The sequence below is a fragment of the Perca flavescens genome, chromosome 7 (genome assembly GCF_004354835.1).
Source record: "Perca flavescens isolate YP-PL-M2 chromosome 7, PFLA_1.0, whole genome shotgun sequence".
NCBI classification, from domain to species: domain Eukaryota; kingdom Metazoa; phylum Chordata; class Actinopteri; order Perciformes; family Percidae; genus Perca; species Perca flavescens.
In genome coordinates, this window is record NC_041337.1 from 19,651,607 (window position 1) to 19,669,386 (window position 17,780).

The 17,780-nt window shown below is 41.7% G+C and overlaps 3 protein-coding genes across 3 annotated transcripts in view; 1 reads left to right on the plus strand and 2 right to left on the minus strand.

Annotated features, from left to right (window-relative positions):
• znf385a (zinc finger protein 385A) overlaps positions 1-3,254 on the minus strand; it is a 62,765-nt gene extending 59,511 nt beyond the window's left edge. The window contains exons 1-2 of the mRNA XM_028583573.1: positions 3,238-3,254; positions 3,000-3,131 (exon numbers count right to left, since the gene is read on the minus strand). Coding sequence (XP_028439374.1) covers positions 3,000-3,012 — 13 coding nt within the window. The 5' untranslated portion in view covers positions 3,013-3,131; positions 3,238-3,254. The remainder of the gene's footprint in view (positions 1-2,999; positions 3,132-3,237) is intronic.
• A 1,475-nt stretch (positions 3,255-4,729) lies between these two features.
• Positions 4,730-7,804, plus strand: birc5b (baculoviral IAP repeat containing 5b). The gene is made up of 4 exons (XM_028583576.1): positions 4,730-4,958; positions 6,112-6,221; positions 7,351-7,468; positions 7,582-7,804. Exons 1-4 carry the CDS (start codon positions 4,833-4,835, stop codon positions 7,669-7,671), a joined length of 444 nt encoding a protein of 147 aa, XP_028439377.1. The 5' UTR covers positions 4,730-4,832; the 3' UTR covers positions 7,672-7,804.
• A 6,899-nt stretch (positions 7,805-14,703) lies between these two features.
• neurod4 (neuronal differentiation 4) lies at positions 14,704-16,832 on the minus strand. Its single transcript, XM_028582594.1, has 2 exons — positions 16,662-16,832; positions 14,704-15,780 (listed from the first exon to the last, which is right to left on the minus strand). The coding sequence occupies exon 2, from the start codon at positions 15,772-15,774 to the stop codon at positions 14,704-14,706; it is 1,071 nt and encodes a 356-aa protein (XP_028438395.1). The 5' UTR covers positions 15,775-15,780; positions 16,662-16,832.
• Between the last annotated feature and the right edge of the window lie 948 nt (positions 16,833-17,780).

Below are 17,780 nucleotides of genomic sequence, written 5' to 3' on the forward strand. Positions count from 1 at the left end.
TTTTTATGGGAAGAATGGTGAATGCTGAGTGCAGCAGGTCAAATGTGAAATGAACGACTGCTCAGGATAAAGGACTAATAAGGACTCAGTCTGCTGATGAGCAGCAACAGCCTGTGAGAGATTTATCACACCTGAGGGAGAGAGACATCAAACTTCTCCATTCATATAAAGCTATGATCAGTCTTCCTCATTCTTTCCTGCAGAGGAAAAGCACAGTAAATCTACACTTACTAAAAATCTGCCAGACAGACAGACTGTAACTCACTTCCTCACAACCCCTCAAATGCATTGTCAAACTGCAACTTCTGTTGATCATAAATTCTAGTCATATTTCATGAGCCCCGGTCCACAGGCATTATGAGACTTTCCAGAAACATTAGTTCAGCCTTTTTTCTTCTTCTAGGGTTTGCTTGCATGGTGTCATGAAAAGGATTTCTGTTGATACAGAGTCCGCACCTAGGTCATAAATCATGCTTTGGGTGTCTCCTGGCACTGTGGTGGTGAATTTAGAGGCTGGCCATGAAAGTCAAAGGGGAGGGGCCGAGGCAAGCACCAGGCATCAACATACTTGCACTTCCAGTCCTAATGTGACAAAGCATTTACTAAAGCTACCAGACAATAAATCACAGCTTGTTAGACTATGAAATCTTAGGTAGCTTTAAGATGCATGTCAGGGCACACATCTAAGGGCTTTATTAAAGCTGCGGGAGGCAGAATTTAAAAATCCCGCCAGACTATGAAGTAGAGTGAGACCTCTTCTAGAAGCTCGCCCTCTCCCCTCTCTGTCTAGCCTCTCCAATCATACAAGCATGGGCATGCAGCGGCTTCACACAGTAATATTTAGACGGCATGCCGTCATAAAGCAGCAATACTTGTGAATTACTGTCCTGTTTTCTTTGTAAAGCACTTTGAGATGATATACTGTGATGCAAGGCTCCAGTTAGCTACATAAACATGAACTTGAATTAGTCGCAGACGTAAGCTAGGGTTAGCAAAAGGCCAAACTTCTGACTCGTCTACCGCGTTTATGTTTCCTGTCACACTGCGTGTCTTTGTTGGGATGGCAGCAGTAGGCGGTGCCGCAGCTTTGACCTCTGGTCCTCGTTGCAGGCTTATGCTGCCATCCGGACGAGGAGACGTCGGAGGCTGTGTGAGAGGTAATGTGAACATGACAAACAAGCAGGTGTTCATGGTAGGCAAAAGGTTATCCACAGCAGAACTTTGCAAGGTTAACCAAAACAACGCTTTCACCGAAGGGACGTTCACACGCTTCTACATTTGCACAACCGCCAGTCTCTTTCTCTGAAATGACCTGTGATTGGCCATAGTCTCCTGTGATGGCTAGATTAACTAAAGCCTGAAAACAAAGCCAAGGAGGAGATGTAGAAGTCTAATTTTCTTTCAGACCACTGGAATTACAATATGCTGAAAGGGTATTATGAATTTATTGCCCATTGACGACAAAAATAAATTACCTACTGCAACTTTAAGAGCATGCATAGCGCATAACAAGCCAGCTCAGTGTAAACGAAAGGACCTCTGCATTCCCCTTGAAGTGGCCTGAGCCTGCAAGTCTGACAGTTGAGCATATCAGTTTGCAACCGTGAGGGATAATCATTTCACTAAATTTAGAGTATTGATCAGGTGTGGACATGTGCAGGAAATGTGGCAGCTGTACGGTATGTTTCTTGTGCATTAATTGTTTCCCCAGGAAAGATTTTAATAAATCAAGATACACATTTTTATTGTTACAAATGAAGTGGGATTTGTGTTGCATAATAAACTAATGGAATTCATGCATAAAAAAATAAATGTCCCCATATTTACTGGGGAACATATATACTGCTCGTTATACTGTAAATACATCTCGTCATGTAAATTGTTTTCCTAATTTATGTTATGTTCATCTCACCTTATTTAAGTGCTATCGGATACTAATTGTTTCAATTCTTTTACAGTACGCAATGATTAAATGATTGAGGATCAAAAGAATATTTATCTATTTTCACAATCAATTCCTCGTTTAAGATCATTTTTGAAATTTTTTGAGGTTTTCAGGCTCTCCTGGTCTGACATTATAGTACATATATTTGGGTTTTCAAATGTCGGTTGGCCAAAAGAAGACATTCCAAGACGTCACCTTGTGCTCTAGGATATTGTGATCACCATTTTTCATTGCTTTCTGACATTTTGTAAGCCAATTCTTTTCGTGATTAATCGATTAATCACAAAAAGAATTGATAATAAAAAGAATCGTTAGTTGCAGCCCTACATTTATGCTTACATTTACGCTCTAGCAACATGCTTTTTGAAAAGAAAATGGCATATAAATAAAGCTTCACAGAGAGAAAAGGAAATAGAGAGACTGTTTGAGGTTTTTAAGGGTTCATGGATGTGTGAACACAGGTGTGTGTGCCTGTCCTGTGAATCCACGCTTGCCTACAGAGATGGAGAATGTTGATGTTGACTGTCACACTCTCACATGTCCCTGACAGTTTTACACCAGCACCAAAGACAGGACATCTTTCTTTCCAACCACAGTCATATCACACATTTGCGCCATAACTTCTTGCAGTTCATAATGGTTGAAACTTCACTATAATTTCTGTTGTGCTGCTCCTTCTTGATTAAATAATTTAGGCTGATACATTCCTCGTCTTAATTACACAATGCTGTGTGTATTTTAGAAGACAGTGATTTGCAGTGTGCAGTGTTCAGTCTGGGTCTGAGGGCAGCAGAAGACAGGTGGAGCTGTCAGGACAGTTGTCAGCTCCACGGGGACTCAGTATAAAGATTCGTCCAATAATTAATTTAAAGAAATGCAAATATTTGTGCTTCATCAAAGCATATTTATACCACCAGAAACACACACGACAAGGAATACTATCCCACTACTTGGGAGCAAAAAAGAATATGTATTTCTTGCTCCTGATAGAGACAGTATAGCATCATTTTAACTAGAAGCAGACAGATAGAGTAGCAGTAAATGGTAATCTTACCTGTGCTCCACATTGCACCTCTAGTCCTCCTGCTGCTCTTGCTGAGTGAGTTCAATCTCCAACCTTTGACAGGCACACTGAGAAACAACAATTTCCTCTGGGAAGTCCTTCCCAGCACGAAACTAGTCAGGGCTATTCAGGTAGAAGAAAGATGACAGGAAAGATCCTTAACTGATCTCATTAATTCGAAAAGATTCCAAAAGCTGCGTATGCAAACAACATAGCCTTATGCCCATACCAGAAGGTCCGGTGGAAATAGAGACCACAAACACATTGCCTCTATTACCTACCCTCCACCACTCTACATCCTATCTCCTCCCTCCCTCTCTCTCTCACTCTCAGCCCTGTGTGAAAACTTTAACAGATGAGGGCAGTTGTATCAGGAGAAAGAGAGAGCAGACATTGAAGGCAGTAGCAGGAAGGCTATGAGGGGAGGAAGAATCAAATGTCAATGAAGGCATGAGGACTAAAAGTGAGACACAGAAATGCCAACCTATGAAAATATGATTTGTGGTACAACACAAAGTTCTCTAACAGTGAACACTGTTTCAAAACTGTCTCTCATAAAGGACCACCCACTAGAAGAGGGAGAGTAACAAAGACAAATGTAAAGCCTCTGTAAATAACCTCAGCCTTTATTGCTGAAGCTCTCATCTACACAAACATTTCACTGGTGCAACTAGACGACCACTTTTAGCACAAAACTTGGGAATGAAGGAGGGCAAACTGATAAACCTTACACCTATCTGGTGCAGCAATGTTGAGAGAAACAGCGAAAAAAATTTAACATACGGAAATATGCTGAGTGAGAACAGTAACACACACATGTGTAAATTCAGAGCTAGATGTTATTCTGCACTGTCTGCAGTAAGCAGCCACCCACCATACAGGCTACTTGAAGCTAACATGACATCAAATGTACTGTCCAATTCACTCCAGGCCTACTGCTTAATAAGCCCTTACACTGCAGCCCCTCAGAGGGCTGCCGATTATTAGAGGCACACTGCGTCTCAGCGCTACGCCAGGCACTCTGCTGGAAGATAAGGTTAGAAGGGGAAAAGGACAGCAGTTTACAGTTGTAAGCACATTTCAGCACCCAAGGCCCTGAGGGGTAGTGTTACAGGGACACACTGCGCACCAGGACTGTTCCTGTCTTTCACAGTCATAAACAGGCAAGTAAAGTTTACACCACAAACTATTAAATTGGACAGATCACTTCCTGACTATTGTGTCTATGTTTACTTTCACATTACTTAAAATGATCAGCTGACAACTATAATTCAAGCCTGAAAAGAATAAGAATACCTTCAACACAGATTTAAGTTTAAGATTTAAGTCTCTTTTGGATAGTTCATTGCATAACAAGACAGGAGTAGAGAAATAATAAAGTAATCACTACAGCAAACAACGTCTTTGCATTTCTATCAATTGCCAACAGGGGGAGTTAAATTCCTCCAACACACAAACAGCTAATCCCTCAGGCTGATTTATAGTCGTCTCAGATGTGGAATATACCAAACAGAACAGACACATTTGACATGTGAAGTAATGAAATGAGACCAAAAGAACATAAAAAAAAATAAACTGTTTAATAGTAGAAATATGACTGGACTCGGAGCTCGGCGCTGCTTTACTTGCTGCTTGTACCTGTGCCTGATATGACCTCTTGTAGATGAAGTCTGGCTGGTGACCTTACGTAGCCATCAGAACCCCGCCCACCTTGAACCTGCGCAGAGTTTAATCAGTCTAACTGAAAACACCTGTGGAAGCACATGTTCACATCGACAACCACACCGTGTATAAAATTAAGTTAAGCCTGTTTTTGCTTAAGATATGGTCAGCATGGATGTATTGACAACCAGGTTTTACTCATATGACAAAATGTACAGTCATGATTTACGCGAACAAAGCTTTTCAGACTGGCCATTTAGAGAGGAATGTAACTGCACACCTGAAAAGGTAAGAAGGCCGCTGTGTCTTGAAGCTTATAGAAGAGTTGTTGGATTATAAAAATGCCTTCAGAAATATTTAATACAAATATTATTATTATTATTATTAATGAGTTTTATTTTTTTTATTTTATTTTTTTAGTGCACTGGCACAATCGAGTTAATCAAGAGGGGAATTTGTCTGCAATGAAAGCAATGGGTGGAAGATCTTTCACTCGAGTTAAAGCAATACCACAGTGCAAAAATACTTATAAGTAAAAGTAGCCTACTGTATTCAAAATCTTACTTAAGTAAAAGTATTGGCATCAAAATATGTACCAAATGCACTCCATTATCCTACATGTCTGCAGAGGGTCTTTAATCCATAATAAAAAAATAATTTGTTAGTTGATATATTAATCTAATTCTGCGATGTAATTAAAGCTGGGGTTGAGTAAAAGCACAATGTTATCTTACAAAAAGTAGTGGAGTAAAAGTATAAAGTAGCAAAAAAATGGAAATAGTACAAGGACATAAAAATTGTACTAAGTTGCAGTGCTTGAGTAAATGGTTTTTAGTTATATTCCGCTACTTGAAACCGACCGAGCCAGCAGGAGGTCAGACTGGGTTAATTTGTGATGTTTTCTCTTAAGTTTATGCAGAATGTGTCAGACAGCTCTTGAGCTCTAAGAAAACCCCCAATTTATATTAACCTACAAAGTACATGACTATGGCTGATGGATATATTCCAACCTTGTTTATACTCCAAAGTTACGCAATAGTATAGCCTAGGCTACTACAGTTGGTTATTCGAGGCTGTGGCAATGATGTACAGCTAAGCAGGTGTCAGATTTAGTTTCATTGCATCAGGTGTCCAGTGCACAGCCCCTTCCCTTTGCCCACCCTAGTCTTGTCATGATGGATGGGCTGCTGACACCTCACTTGATGAGCAACACTCTATACCATTTTTTAACAAGCTCTTAACTCTTAACCCATCCTCCGCTGGTTTCATTCTCACTGACCCTAATCTACCTGCAGCTATTTTTTTTTTTTTTTTTTTTTTTTTTGGGTGTTCATGTATTTGTCATTAAGCTAATCCGCTCATGAAATTCCTTAATTTAGTGCTTGGATTTTATTTTACAGTATGCTACTGACATCTATTGCTGATTTGTTTGTCTTTGCAGATGGCCACGGCTGGGTTTGTCCACTGCCCCAGTGAGAATGAGCCTGATGTTGCTAGCTGTTTCTTCTGTCTGATTGAGCTTGAGGGCTGGGAGCCAGATGATGATCCCTGGTAAATAAAGCATGTCAACTTCCTCAGGCCCTTACCTTTTTACTAACCTACCTTTTAAAGGAACACGCCGACTTATTGGGACTTTAGCTTATTCACCGTAACCCCCAGAGTTTGACAAGCCGATGCATACCCTTCTCATCTCCGTGCGTGTTGTAACTCTGTCTGACGCTCCCACCGCTAGTTAAGCCTAGCACAGATCCTGGAGGTAACCGGTTCCAACTAGCCTACTGCTCGAATAAGTGACAAAACAACGCCAACATTTTCCTATTTGTTGTGAGTTGTATAGTCAGAGGGTGTACAAATAACAAGGTCACTATGCTTTTCCTATCTAGAAATTGTTGACTCATGCTCCAACTCTGAGCAAACTCCAGGCGAATGCTCTGCTCCTCACCACAGGGCTTCAGGTGCTGCGAGCAAATCACTCCGCCAAAGTAGCAGAAGTAGCAGTGCTTCGCCTTTCTGAGAATATAGTTTCCAGTTTGTATACGGTTAGACGGCTGTGACTCATGATCTTACTGTGACTATACAAATCACAACATGTAAATAGGAACATGTTGCCATTGTTTTGTCACTTATTCGGAGCAGTAGGCTAGTTGGAGTACCTCCAGGATCTGTGCTAGGCTTAGCTAGCGCTGGGAGCATCAGCGTTACAACACGCACGGAGATGAGAAGGGTATGTATTGACTTGTCTAACTCTGGGGGTTACTGTGAATAAGCTAAAGTCCCAATAAGTTGGGGTGTTTTTTTTTAAAATGTAAACTTGAAGAATAGTATGCCAGCAGTATTAGGTGGTGCAGTATTGCTTCACATCTGAGATTATTTTTGTTCTTTATCACTGTTGCCTATAGCATTACAAGACTAATTTTAATATTGAGTACATTACTACAGATACTGAAAACGGAAAGATGGCCACATAAAGTTGATTACTATTATTAAAGGGGAAAAAAAAAAACTACCTGGATGCAAATTGTGTAGCCGTTTCTCTCGAGCAGTATAATGCCAAATTTAGAATTTTTTTATTTAATTTTGTTTATGATTTGAGCTAGTTATTTCCACTTTTACATTCCTCTTTGTGTGCCACATTCTTGTGCCTTCAAATAATTTCTTCCTTAACATTTTCTCTGCCCAGGTCTGAACATGTAAAACGCTCTCCTAACTGTGGATTCTTAAACATGCAGAAAGACTTCACCGAGCTGACTGTGGCTGAATTCTGTCATAAGGAAAGGGAGAGGCTAAAGGTCTTCATTGTAAGTGTCTAAAATATCTGTGTAGATTGTATGCAATGATGTGAAGTTTTGCTCAAATACTTATGCAGTGGTTGTTCCATGTTCTGCTCTTATTTTATTGTTTTTATCCCCAGAAAAAGGTTTGTCATAAGAAGATGGCATGTTTGCGGGATCTCATAGATCATTCACTTGACAGCCTTAAAGCTCAGTCTCTATATGTTTGAAATCAAGCTTACTGTCTATATATTGTGATTCTATTGCCACACTAATATAAAGTGTAGCATGAGCCTATACTCTTGATTCAGTAGTTTTGATGCAATGGCGGTTTAATATATCAATAAAGTTGTGAATATTACACTTTGTTTGTAGTATTGTCTTTAACCACAAGGTGGAGCTTTTGCACTTGAGCTTTAGGTTTCCCATGTCAGACACTTTCTGGAGTTTCCAAACTCACTCAAAACCTTCACAAAGGCAATTTGAAATGAAAGCACACACTGAGCAGGATTACAATGTGGGCTATATTCCCTCTTTTCAAGCAAAATTTACCATTTTCCTGAACGTGCCACCATTTCTACCACCCCTTTTCAAACCTTGACCCTGGACAGATGGCCTGAAGCCCCTCCCTTTCAATACCAACTGTTGCCCCACTAACATCTGTTACATATAGGGGGACAGTGTGCACTGAGCGCACTCACCAGAACACTTGCCTTAGCCTGTGAGCAGTGCTGAGATTTAGGAAACTCTTAAGACTGTTGATGCGGACAATGGAAATTGTGGAAAAGGTGCTCGTACAATAATTACTACAAGAAAGCTCTGTTACACGGTTACTTATTTAGCATTTCAAGAACAAAGGACACTAATCTTTGCCAAAATTGGTGTCTGATGTCTTGTGTAGCAGAAAGAGGATGTTGGGCTCAGTTTGTGTGAGTCTCTCCCTCTGTCTGATGGGAGGTTTGGGTGGATGGAGTGCAGGATTAAAAGATGCTATCCATTCTCCAACCTTTCACTGTTCTGGATTAATGTCTAATGTAACACTCTGGCCACTGAGCCTAGATCAGCTGCTTAATTCTCCTTTTATCTGCTCGCTGCAGAGCAAATTTGAAGAGACAAAGTAAAATACCCATAGGTGATGTAACCTTTCTAATGAAACTGGTATGCTTCAGTTTTTTAGGCTGTTTTATGCTCTTAAATTGATGCTGTGGCGAGAGATTCCCTCAGTCATTCATTGTTTTGCTGTCCTAGCCAAAAGTATCTAAAATGAATATTTTAAATGCATGTAGCCGTCCTGTAGTAGAGGAACGTCCACTAAATGTACCAGGTACAAATTCCAAACAGTTATGTTGGTTTTGACATTTAGTTAAATAAGTTACACAGGGTTACACGTGGCTCAGTAGTTGGCACTTCTGCCTCACAGGAAGAAGGTTCGGGGTTCGAATCCATGTCCCTCTGGGCCTTTCTCTGTGGAGTTTGCATGTTCTCCCCATGTTTGTGTGGGTTTGCTCCGGTTTCTTCCCACCATAAAGACATGCATACTAGGACTACAGTTGAGCCGTACATTAGCCGACTGGCTAACACTGGCGCATTTACAGAAATGTTGATAAATGTCCTAATCAAATAAACTTGAATTTGCATAAGTACGCAGACTATACAGAGTTTGTTTACAGTAATTGCTAATGTAACTCTAATCTAATCAAGGTTTATATCCACATCCCATGTCAATCCACTTATTTGTGTGTGCTCCAGAAAATGAACAAAGAGAATGGCGTGGTGTCACTTCTATCCCTGAGCAGAACAGATGTGATGGACAGGCTTATCTGTGGGAATGGTGCGAAACTGTTGATTTGATTGGATCATAACTGAGGTGGGAGCTTAGTTTTATAGCAGTTAAGTATAAACCCATGAAATGTATTTAGAATTAGTCATTATGTTAATAGGAAACTGCATTTCACTACTGCACATGGATTTGGTTGTCTTCTGATCTAAATAACCTACTGTGACAAAGGGCGCACCAGTAGCCTCCAGTGCAGTTTTCTAATTAATGAGTTTCTGCTAAACAAACTAAACAGTGAGTGTAGCAGATGGACAAACGGGCAGATGTTACCAACAGAGTTTACAACCTGAGCTTTCCATCAGGCCCCATCTGTTGCTTCTGCGACTGGTACCTCCTTCTACCCTCCTCCAATGCTTCTGCTCATCAGCATCTATCACCAAACCCTCTCCCCTGATGCTCCATATACACTGCACAGCCCTGAATGAATGACATCAGCATTTGCCCTCTCGCCTGACCTGGTTTAACCCTTAATTAACAGCACTTACAGGAATGGCTAATCACATCAGAGTAAGAATTTCTAAATTATTTTTTTTTGTTTTGCTGGCTTGTTCCACTCTGAAAAGTACTGAGAATACACAAATCAGGATAACTGATTATAAAGGCTGACATGTTTACAGGCCAAATGATAGAAGTCTAAACTGCACAGTGATCCTGAATCAAAGCCATGTGAATGTGTCTAGATCATGCTGAATTTACTGACATTACCAGAGCTAAAGGGACTCTCAAAGTTGGACTGTTCCTTGCATTATAATTAGGAATCCCCTTTTCAGTTTCTCCTCTCCCTCCTCCACCTCTGTTCTCCCACGTCTATGGCAGTAGGGCATGCTGGCTGCTTGCTCTTGCAGACACCATGGCCCTCCTACCTTGGCTGTGTTTTGTGCCTTGTTCGAAAAGGACCTCCATCTGTCCCTACACTCAGCCCATTGTGGTGTCCCAAAGCCCAGCAACTTCCACAATGCAGGGGGCGTGCAGGAGAGGTGGGGAGGGGGGTTACAGGGTAAACACGACAGCATCCAGATCCCATTAGAAGCTCTTTAACTCCTACACCCTAATACTCTCAGAACTCTGGGAGGAGAAGGACCACCCTTTATTCTCATGCACAATGTCACCTTTACACCCACTCCCATAGGTAATGAGTCCACGAGCTGCCTTCTTTCCTCCCCTCCATGTACATCTCCTTTTTTCTTTTTCTCTTGCGTCAGTATAATAAGCTGTCACATTACATCATTGTGTTAAGCATCCTTTATCTGACCATAATAACATAATTATTTGATGTTTATAACTTCCCCTAATTTTTTTACGGGGGTAACAGCGGTGTTTTTATTTAAAGACCTGTTGATTTAGAGAACCGTCATTGGATATTAAGTTGGAATTAATTCTATTCCTGTCTCACTGGAGTTCAGTTTAGTGTAACGTGGTCCTGTAATAGATGGAACCAAGTTCAGAATACCTTTATTAAAGTTTTTATTAATTTCTATTTAATTGCTTCCACCATGGTGACCGTGACCAACCCAATCGCTACATCTTATTACGCCAGACTTGCCATGTTTCATTGTTTTCTTCTGTCTTTTCCCACATCTTTCTCCATCCATCTCCTGAGTCTTTCTTCTACCAGCTGCTCCTCTAAGTCTAGGGCGTCTCTGTTTTGGGGTGCTCCACCTCTCAACCTGGGCACTCGTATCCCTATGCTCCCAGCAGAGGCGTGTGTGTGTGTGTGTGTGTGTGTGTGTGTGTGTGTGTGTGTGTGTGTGTGTGTGTGTGTGTGTGTGTGTGTGTGTGTGTGTGTGTGTGTGTGTGTGTGTGTGTGTGTGTGTGTGTGTGTGTGTGTGTGTGTGTGTGTGTGTGTGTGTGTGTGTGTGTGTGTGTGTGTGTGTGTGTGTGTTCATGTTCATGTGCACTGTGGCCCAAGAGGAGGGGGGATCACTGTGTCCGCCCCAGCTTAAAGGCAGAGGAATTACCGGCACACAGACACTGATTAAAGCCTTCCAGCCTCCTATGGCCCCATTAATACAATCTTAATCACAATGCTTTATCCCTCCTATCTAGCTCCTATGGATCAGGACCTTTTCATTTTGGTGGGAGGCACTCTTGTTTGGCCAGTGGATTAAGTGTGCTGCACACAGAAACAAAAATATAAGCACGAGACGGAACACGACCAAGCTTCAATCTGCACTACAAAAATGTAACTCTGATTTAGTTTTTTTTCTTTTTTGTCAGTGATGCCAACCTCCTGCCAAAATGAATTAACGTCATCATTTTATGTTGCCATTAGGGTTCATGTTGTTGGCATTGTCTGTATAATGTATATAAAGATAAAAAAAAACTACAAAAGTTTAGGACTTGAGATTGAGTGCTGCACCATTAATTTTCTGTGGGCAGATATCTGACATAACCTCACTCTCCCAAGGGATTGAACCACAGGTCGCTCTATCCTGCCTGCCGTCTTGGCCAAGATGGCATGACAGAGCATGTGTTCCCTTCCCATTAAAAGGCCCTCATGTCCTTATCATAGATGAGAGCCACTTGGTATACATAATCTGTGTTTGAGGCCTGTACTGAAAGTCAGGATTTTTGTGTTGCACTTTTTCAAGTCTTTTACCAAATACATTCCTTTTTATCATTTTAACATGATACATGTTCTTCTTTGAACAGATGAAGTACACGTTTATTACAAATTATTAACCCTAAACTTTTTTATTTATTTTATTCTTATAAAATGCATATATTTCTGTCTTCCTAAATTCTTCCATGTCAAACACTCTCTCCACCACCATGCCCCAATCTCCAGAGACTGTCCTGCGTCTCTGTTTTGTAATCTTGTATCCAGAGTTAATTTACGTGGATTATTTCTAAATCCACCCACTCATGTATTTGGACTCAGGAGGATAATCCAAGCGCTGCCCCCCACCGTTTTTGCCGTAGCAAAACAGCAAAGGCACAAAGAGGGTGTACGCCAGCTAACTCTGCCAGTACTTTCTCACAGGCCAAGTGTCTGCCTGTGTGTAAAGCTATGTGTCATATACCAAGGCTGACACACAGGAGCAGAGAGGACAAACTTGTGAATAGGGGGCAAGGACCTTGGTCACCTCTTCTGCCCTTTTCTTCTCTTTCCTCTTCTCCTTTTTTTCCTTCAACACACAAATTCCCATTTCTCTCCCTCTCTCATGCTCTCACTCTCTTCTCTCTCTCTCTCCCCCCCAAATTGGCCCAGCTGTCCATCAGCCCCCCCGCAGTTCCCCCAGCTGTCTGCCCGCCCCAAACGAGAAGCCCCACAACAATACAGGTCACAGGTCAAGAGAAAGAACAGGCTGCGTTCACAATGGACCAGTGGCGCCCAGTAAAACAATCGTTCCCTTTTTCTCTTCCAGCCTTTCTCCACTGTTGCCACGACTGGAAAAGACAACCCTTTGGAGAGGTAGCTGAAGAGGGGGCGAAAGTGGTCTTGGCAAACAGCCTCTGAGGCACCTTCCCCTTCTGACAATTGCTTGAAGAACCACAATAATAGACACACTCGAACACACCTCTTGCTCTCCCCTCTTCATCTCACACTCTGCCACCCCGTTCTTTGTTTTTTTTTTCAAGTGCAATCATTAAAGTCAAAACTGGCTTTTGTCGTTAGTTGAGTAATATAAATGTGCTGTGCACCTTGCCAGTTTGAGCTGATCTGGAAATCTGCATCAGAATACTCCAACTTAAAGTTTTATATGTACTATTGGTTAAGGTTGCATTATTTTCTAAATATTGAAAGAAAAAGTCTGACTTTTAGATTTATAACATCCGTATTCATATGCTGTGTCTCTGAACAGAAATCTGGTGCTTTTCTGTCTGAGTTAATGTGGATGAATTCTTTGAAAATAAGCTCTTGCCCTACAGTGTTTGGCATGAGCTAGATGGGAAAATGGGACATGTGGGAGAGAGAACCAACGAAAAGCCTCTGACACATTCACCTGTTCCCCAGAGCTGTTTTCCCATGGCCCACAAAAGCCTCCCGCCTGACCTGATAGAAACCCCATAGCAAGCCACATGACACACACACACACACACACACACACACACACACACACACACACACACACACACACACACACACACACACACACACACACACACACACACACACACACACACACACACACACACACACACACATGCATACATCCTGTAACATGATCTCTATTGCCACAAAAATGTCCTTTATTATAGCACCTTTGTCTTTATTTTTTATATAAGTTTGTCCATGTTTGTTATTGGAAAATGAAACTCAGCCACTTAAAATTTGAATGATGATTGATGTTTCGTGTAAATACACCTGAAACTGATCGTGTGCAAAGGGAACTTTCCAAAAGGTATGAGCTGGCATTAATGATTACAATAATTTGAAAAAAAAAATTGAACGTATTTACTTAATTTGGAGTTTGTTGTGAGATTACAGAAAATAATCAAAATTACTCTTCTGACTTGTGGTGCCTTAAGTAGGGTTTGGGGACTGGCAAGTATTTCACAGTGCAATGGTAAAATGCATTAAGAATTATATTATGATGGAAGCCTCACTACATTATAAATAATCAACTGGTATCCACTTGAAATGATGTATTGGAGCTGCATATAGGTACCCTCAGCTTTATTGGGAGGGATTGTATGAACTTTCTGTTGAATTAATATTCAACTACAGGATGATGGCATAACGGAAGAAAACACATGGCAAATATTGTTACTATGGAAATAGCATATAATATAAGAATATTTATTCAATTAAGTGCGAAACAGCAAAATATTTACAACAGTACAGTATAACAAATTGTGACACCAAATAAACTAATACCTGAAAGACTTCAAATAAATAAATTAAATACAGTACAGTTGCTAGTGACTGACAACAAAACCAAGAAGACAGTGAAACAAAAATTGTGCTGAGAAAAAAATAAAAAGATAAGACGTTTAAAAATAAATATTAAATACAGATATAAATAAATGTATTGCTTTTTCTTATGGCCAGGGAGACATTGGCTTTAGGCCTCAGTGCACAATTTAGGTTAAGACTGGATGACTTTTTGTTCTATTTCTTTTCATATGCTAAAAAAGTTATGTTCTTGTCCACCTTTGTAATGCTTTAGTGTGAATATCTGATTTGGTGAAATCTTTAGTCACTCCGTAACAACTGAAATAACAAGAATCCAAATTACATAATTATAACAAAAAATAATAAATAAAATATTAAAAGGTTATGGGTGCGTGTTTGTATCAGGTAGATTGAGTTGAGATTGTGAGTCTCTCTCTGCATTCAGTGCTCTCCCAGAGTACAAGACAACATAATGCAGACAATGTATCTATACAGTCGGTACCACAGCCATCATTTTTACAGCAGTTCATTCAAGAGCAGTGCTTCTGGCCTGGCCAGCAGTCAATCACTGGTCCTCTCAACTGTTCATGGGCACATGCTGCTCATCTGAGAGGCGAGCAGGTGAGAGGGAGTGAAGGAGTCAAAGGCCACATCCAGAGGCAGCTCATAGCGTGAAGCTTGAAAAAGTGGGTGGCCCTGAGGGCCCCCTGGTAGGCCGCCAGTCGTGGGAGTGGGGTAATGGTGAGACGAAAGGTAGTGGGCATGGTGGCCAGGGTGGGGTGTATAGCTCTCTGTCTCACGGGGAGAGGGCTCCTGCTTCAGGGCATAGCTGCCACTGATGCTCAGGGGGGGAGTGAGGGGCCCTTCGTATGGGGGGGTGCCGCTGCTGCACTCGTTAGGGGAGGGGTTGTCATATACAGGCCCCTTGAATCCCTTCATATGGAGGAGGTGGGAAGCCTCCAGGGAGCCATAGGGGGGGCTGGGAAGGCCTGGAGATGGATAGCTGAGTGGATGGCCAGCCTGACCCCCCACACCACCCACCCTCGGGCCTCCACACTTGTCGTCCGGCTTGTTGAGCATTATTGGACTGGGTCCCAGCTGCAAGCAGCCGGCCACAAGGTTACTGGTGGGCTGAGACAGACCTTTACACATCATCTCCACAAAGCCATGGCTCTCAGGGGACTGGCCACTCTCAAGCGACTCCGACAGAGCCCAGATGTAGTTGCGTGCCAGCCGTAGAGTTTCAATCTTTGACAGCTTCTGTGTCTTGGAGTAGCAGGGCATCACTCTGCGCAGACTTTCCAGGGCATCGTTAAGCCCGTGCATACGTGAACGTTCTCTGGCGTTGGCTTTGACTCGCCGGGCACGAAACCTCTCCTGTCTTGCTTTGGTCATCTTCTTCTTCTTAGGGCCTCTTCTTTTGGGAGACTGTTCTCCATTTGGTCCCATCTCCCCATCATTATCGTCATCATCCTCCTCCTCTTCTTCCTCCATATCCTCACTGCCCAGTTCTGTGCAAGAGTGGATTCGGCTGCCTACTGTCAGGCCATGGCTTTCCTCTCCATCCTGAGAGCTGCCGTCCTCCTCCTCTAGCCAGCCAAGGGAGCTCACCAGCTCACTCACATCCCCGCTCTTTCCAAATGGTTTGGTCATCATTTTGATCTGAGGAAACAGCACAAAAATCAGTTACCCAACTGATGCATTCTTAAGTGTTAATCTGTAAATGTATGATGCTTCTCCCTAAAATGTATATGTAATTATACAATTTTGTATTGATTGATTATGGACAGGAACAGGTAGCCTGGCAACTCCTGACCCTTGAAATACAGAATGAGTTCTCTCATTTCAGCACTGCAGTGTGGACAGCTCACTCCTCTAACTCAAGAGCTGCTGGCTCTAACAATACCAAAGAAGAAGAAGAAACCCTGCGATTATTTAAAATGCATTATAGTGTGGTATTTTGATATTAAGGAATAGATGGCTGTTTTTAGAATGAATGGTCCCCTGCTGTTATGCTGTTGCTATACAGAGACGCTGTCAATCTAGGACACGATGGGATTTACTCAGCATATAAAGCTCAAAGATTAAATAGGCAACATACAACTCCGCACACATGGGGACAAGCCGCCCACATCTCTACATTTTAGACATCTTGCAAAATAAAGCCCTGACGCTATAAGGAATTAATGCAATAGATTAAAAGTGACCTCGGACAGAGAATTTGCTATTGTTTTAATAGAAAAAAACTGTCCTAGTTAGTTATTGTGCACTAGTGCGTAAAAGTGGGATACATTACTGTAATTTATGAATTTAGAACTTGACACGCAGTTGTCTGGACTATATGCTACTGAACATAATTAGGCCTACATGAACACTGCAACACATATTTTAGCTGATTGAAATCACAATACATTTTGTAAATTCCTTTAGTGGATCTTTTGCCCCCTGGAAGCAACAGAAATGCATGTGCTGAATTTAGTAGCCCAAATTTGTTTCCCAAATAAGCTTTTTTCTTTTTACTGGACTGATAATTGTAAACTCACCTGTTTGGATTTACTGTTCGCTCTTCGTAAAATAACAGAAAGATCAGGTAAATAATAATAATTTTAAAAAAAAACTGCAACTGAGTGATTTTTATTCCAGAGTAGCTGCGTTTCTCTCTTCGCGCATCCGCCAGTGTCCCAAACTCTTCTGCTTCTTCAGATAACCATGAGTACGCGTGGAACTTTCATCTCTAAATGGCAAGACTGGGCTGATTTCTTTGCCTTTAGCCGGGTAAGCCCCTCCCTCAGGCGCCCCACCCACCTTCAATTTATCCAAACTCGCGTGGCGGGCTCGTGGCCAGAAGTTCCACCCAGTAAATGAATGAGTGAGGGCCAGACAGAGAGAGAGAGAGAGAGAGAGAGAGAGAGAGAGAGAGAGAGAGAGAGAGCCCGAGTGTTTGGGACAGTCCAGAAAATGCGCACACATTAGAAAAAAAACTTTGATAATAATATGGCCATCATAAATGATGTTGGGAACACAGTAGCCTATCTGATGGTATATTGGAGGTTACAGTACAGATGCATATATCTATACACATCCATGGGACTTGGGCAGTTTTTCATCATTGTTTTCCCCGCACCACAAACGCCAACTTGCTTAATAATCTGCCAAAATATTTAGCTCAGACACCTGCATATTCTTCACCATCGTTCTGACATCTCCTCCCCCTACAGTATTTTCCTCTTCTTTACAATTTTGTAACAATATATTGTGTAACCTGGTTAGGAATTGTAGTTGTGTCATTGCACAAGTTTGTTATCTAACAGCAGAAATAATGGCCAGTGGGATATTTCTGTCCTTCCATTACGTGTCATTTTTTCGTAAACCCATCATCATCTTTTTTTGTTTTTAACTCGTAATCTGAGGGGTCACAGATTTCGGTGTAGGCTAACGCCTGTTCCAATCGGGATCGGCCAGATCCGGCAGAAATGAAGTCCTGCATAGTGATATGTTCCTCATAAAAGCCAGATTATACATCTCTACACTTGGAAATGTGGGACTCGCCAAAAAAAAAAATTCCTTGCGTTAACCATCCTAATCGATTGTTGATCTCTTCATTAGTCGGTTGGATTAGGAATGTTCCACTTAATTAAACACAGTGTAGGCCTGGTCTTCGC

Excerpts from the sequence above, each read along its gene's own strand:
- neurod4 (XM_028582594.1), bottom strand. The coding sequence starts at position 15,774 with ATGATGACCAAACCATTTGGAAAGAGCGGGGATGTGAGTGAGCTGGTG.
- birc5b (XM_028583576.1), top strand. The coding sequence starts at position 4,833 with ATGGTCAGCATGGATGTATTGACAACCAGGTTTTACTCATATGACAAA. Across the intron at positions 4,959-6,111 it reads GTAACTGCACACCTGAAAAG|ATGGCCACGGCTGGGTTTGT; the intron begins GTAAGAAGGCCG and ends TTGTCTTTGCAG. Across the intron at positions 6,222-7,350 it reads GAGCCAGATGATGATCCCTG|GTCTGAACATGTAAAACGCT; the intron begins GTAAATAAAGCA and ends TTCTCTGCCCAG.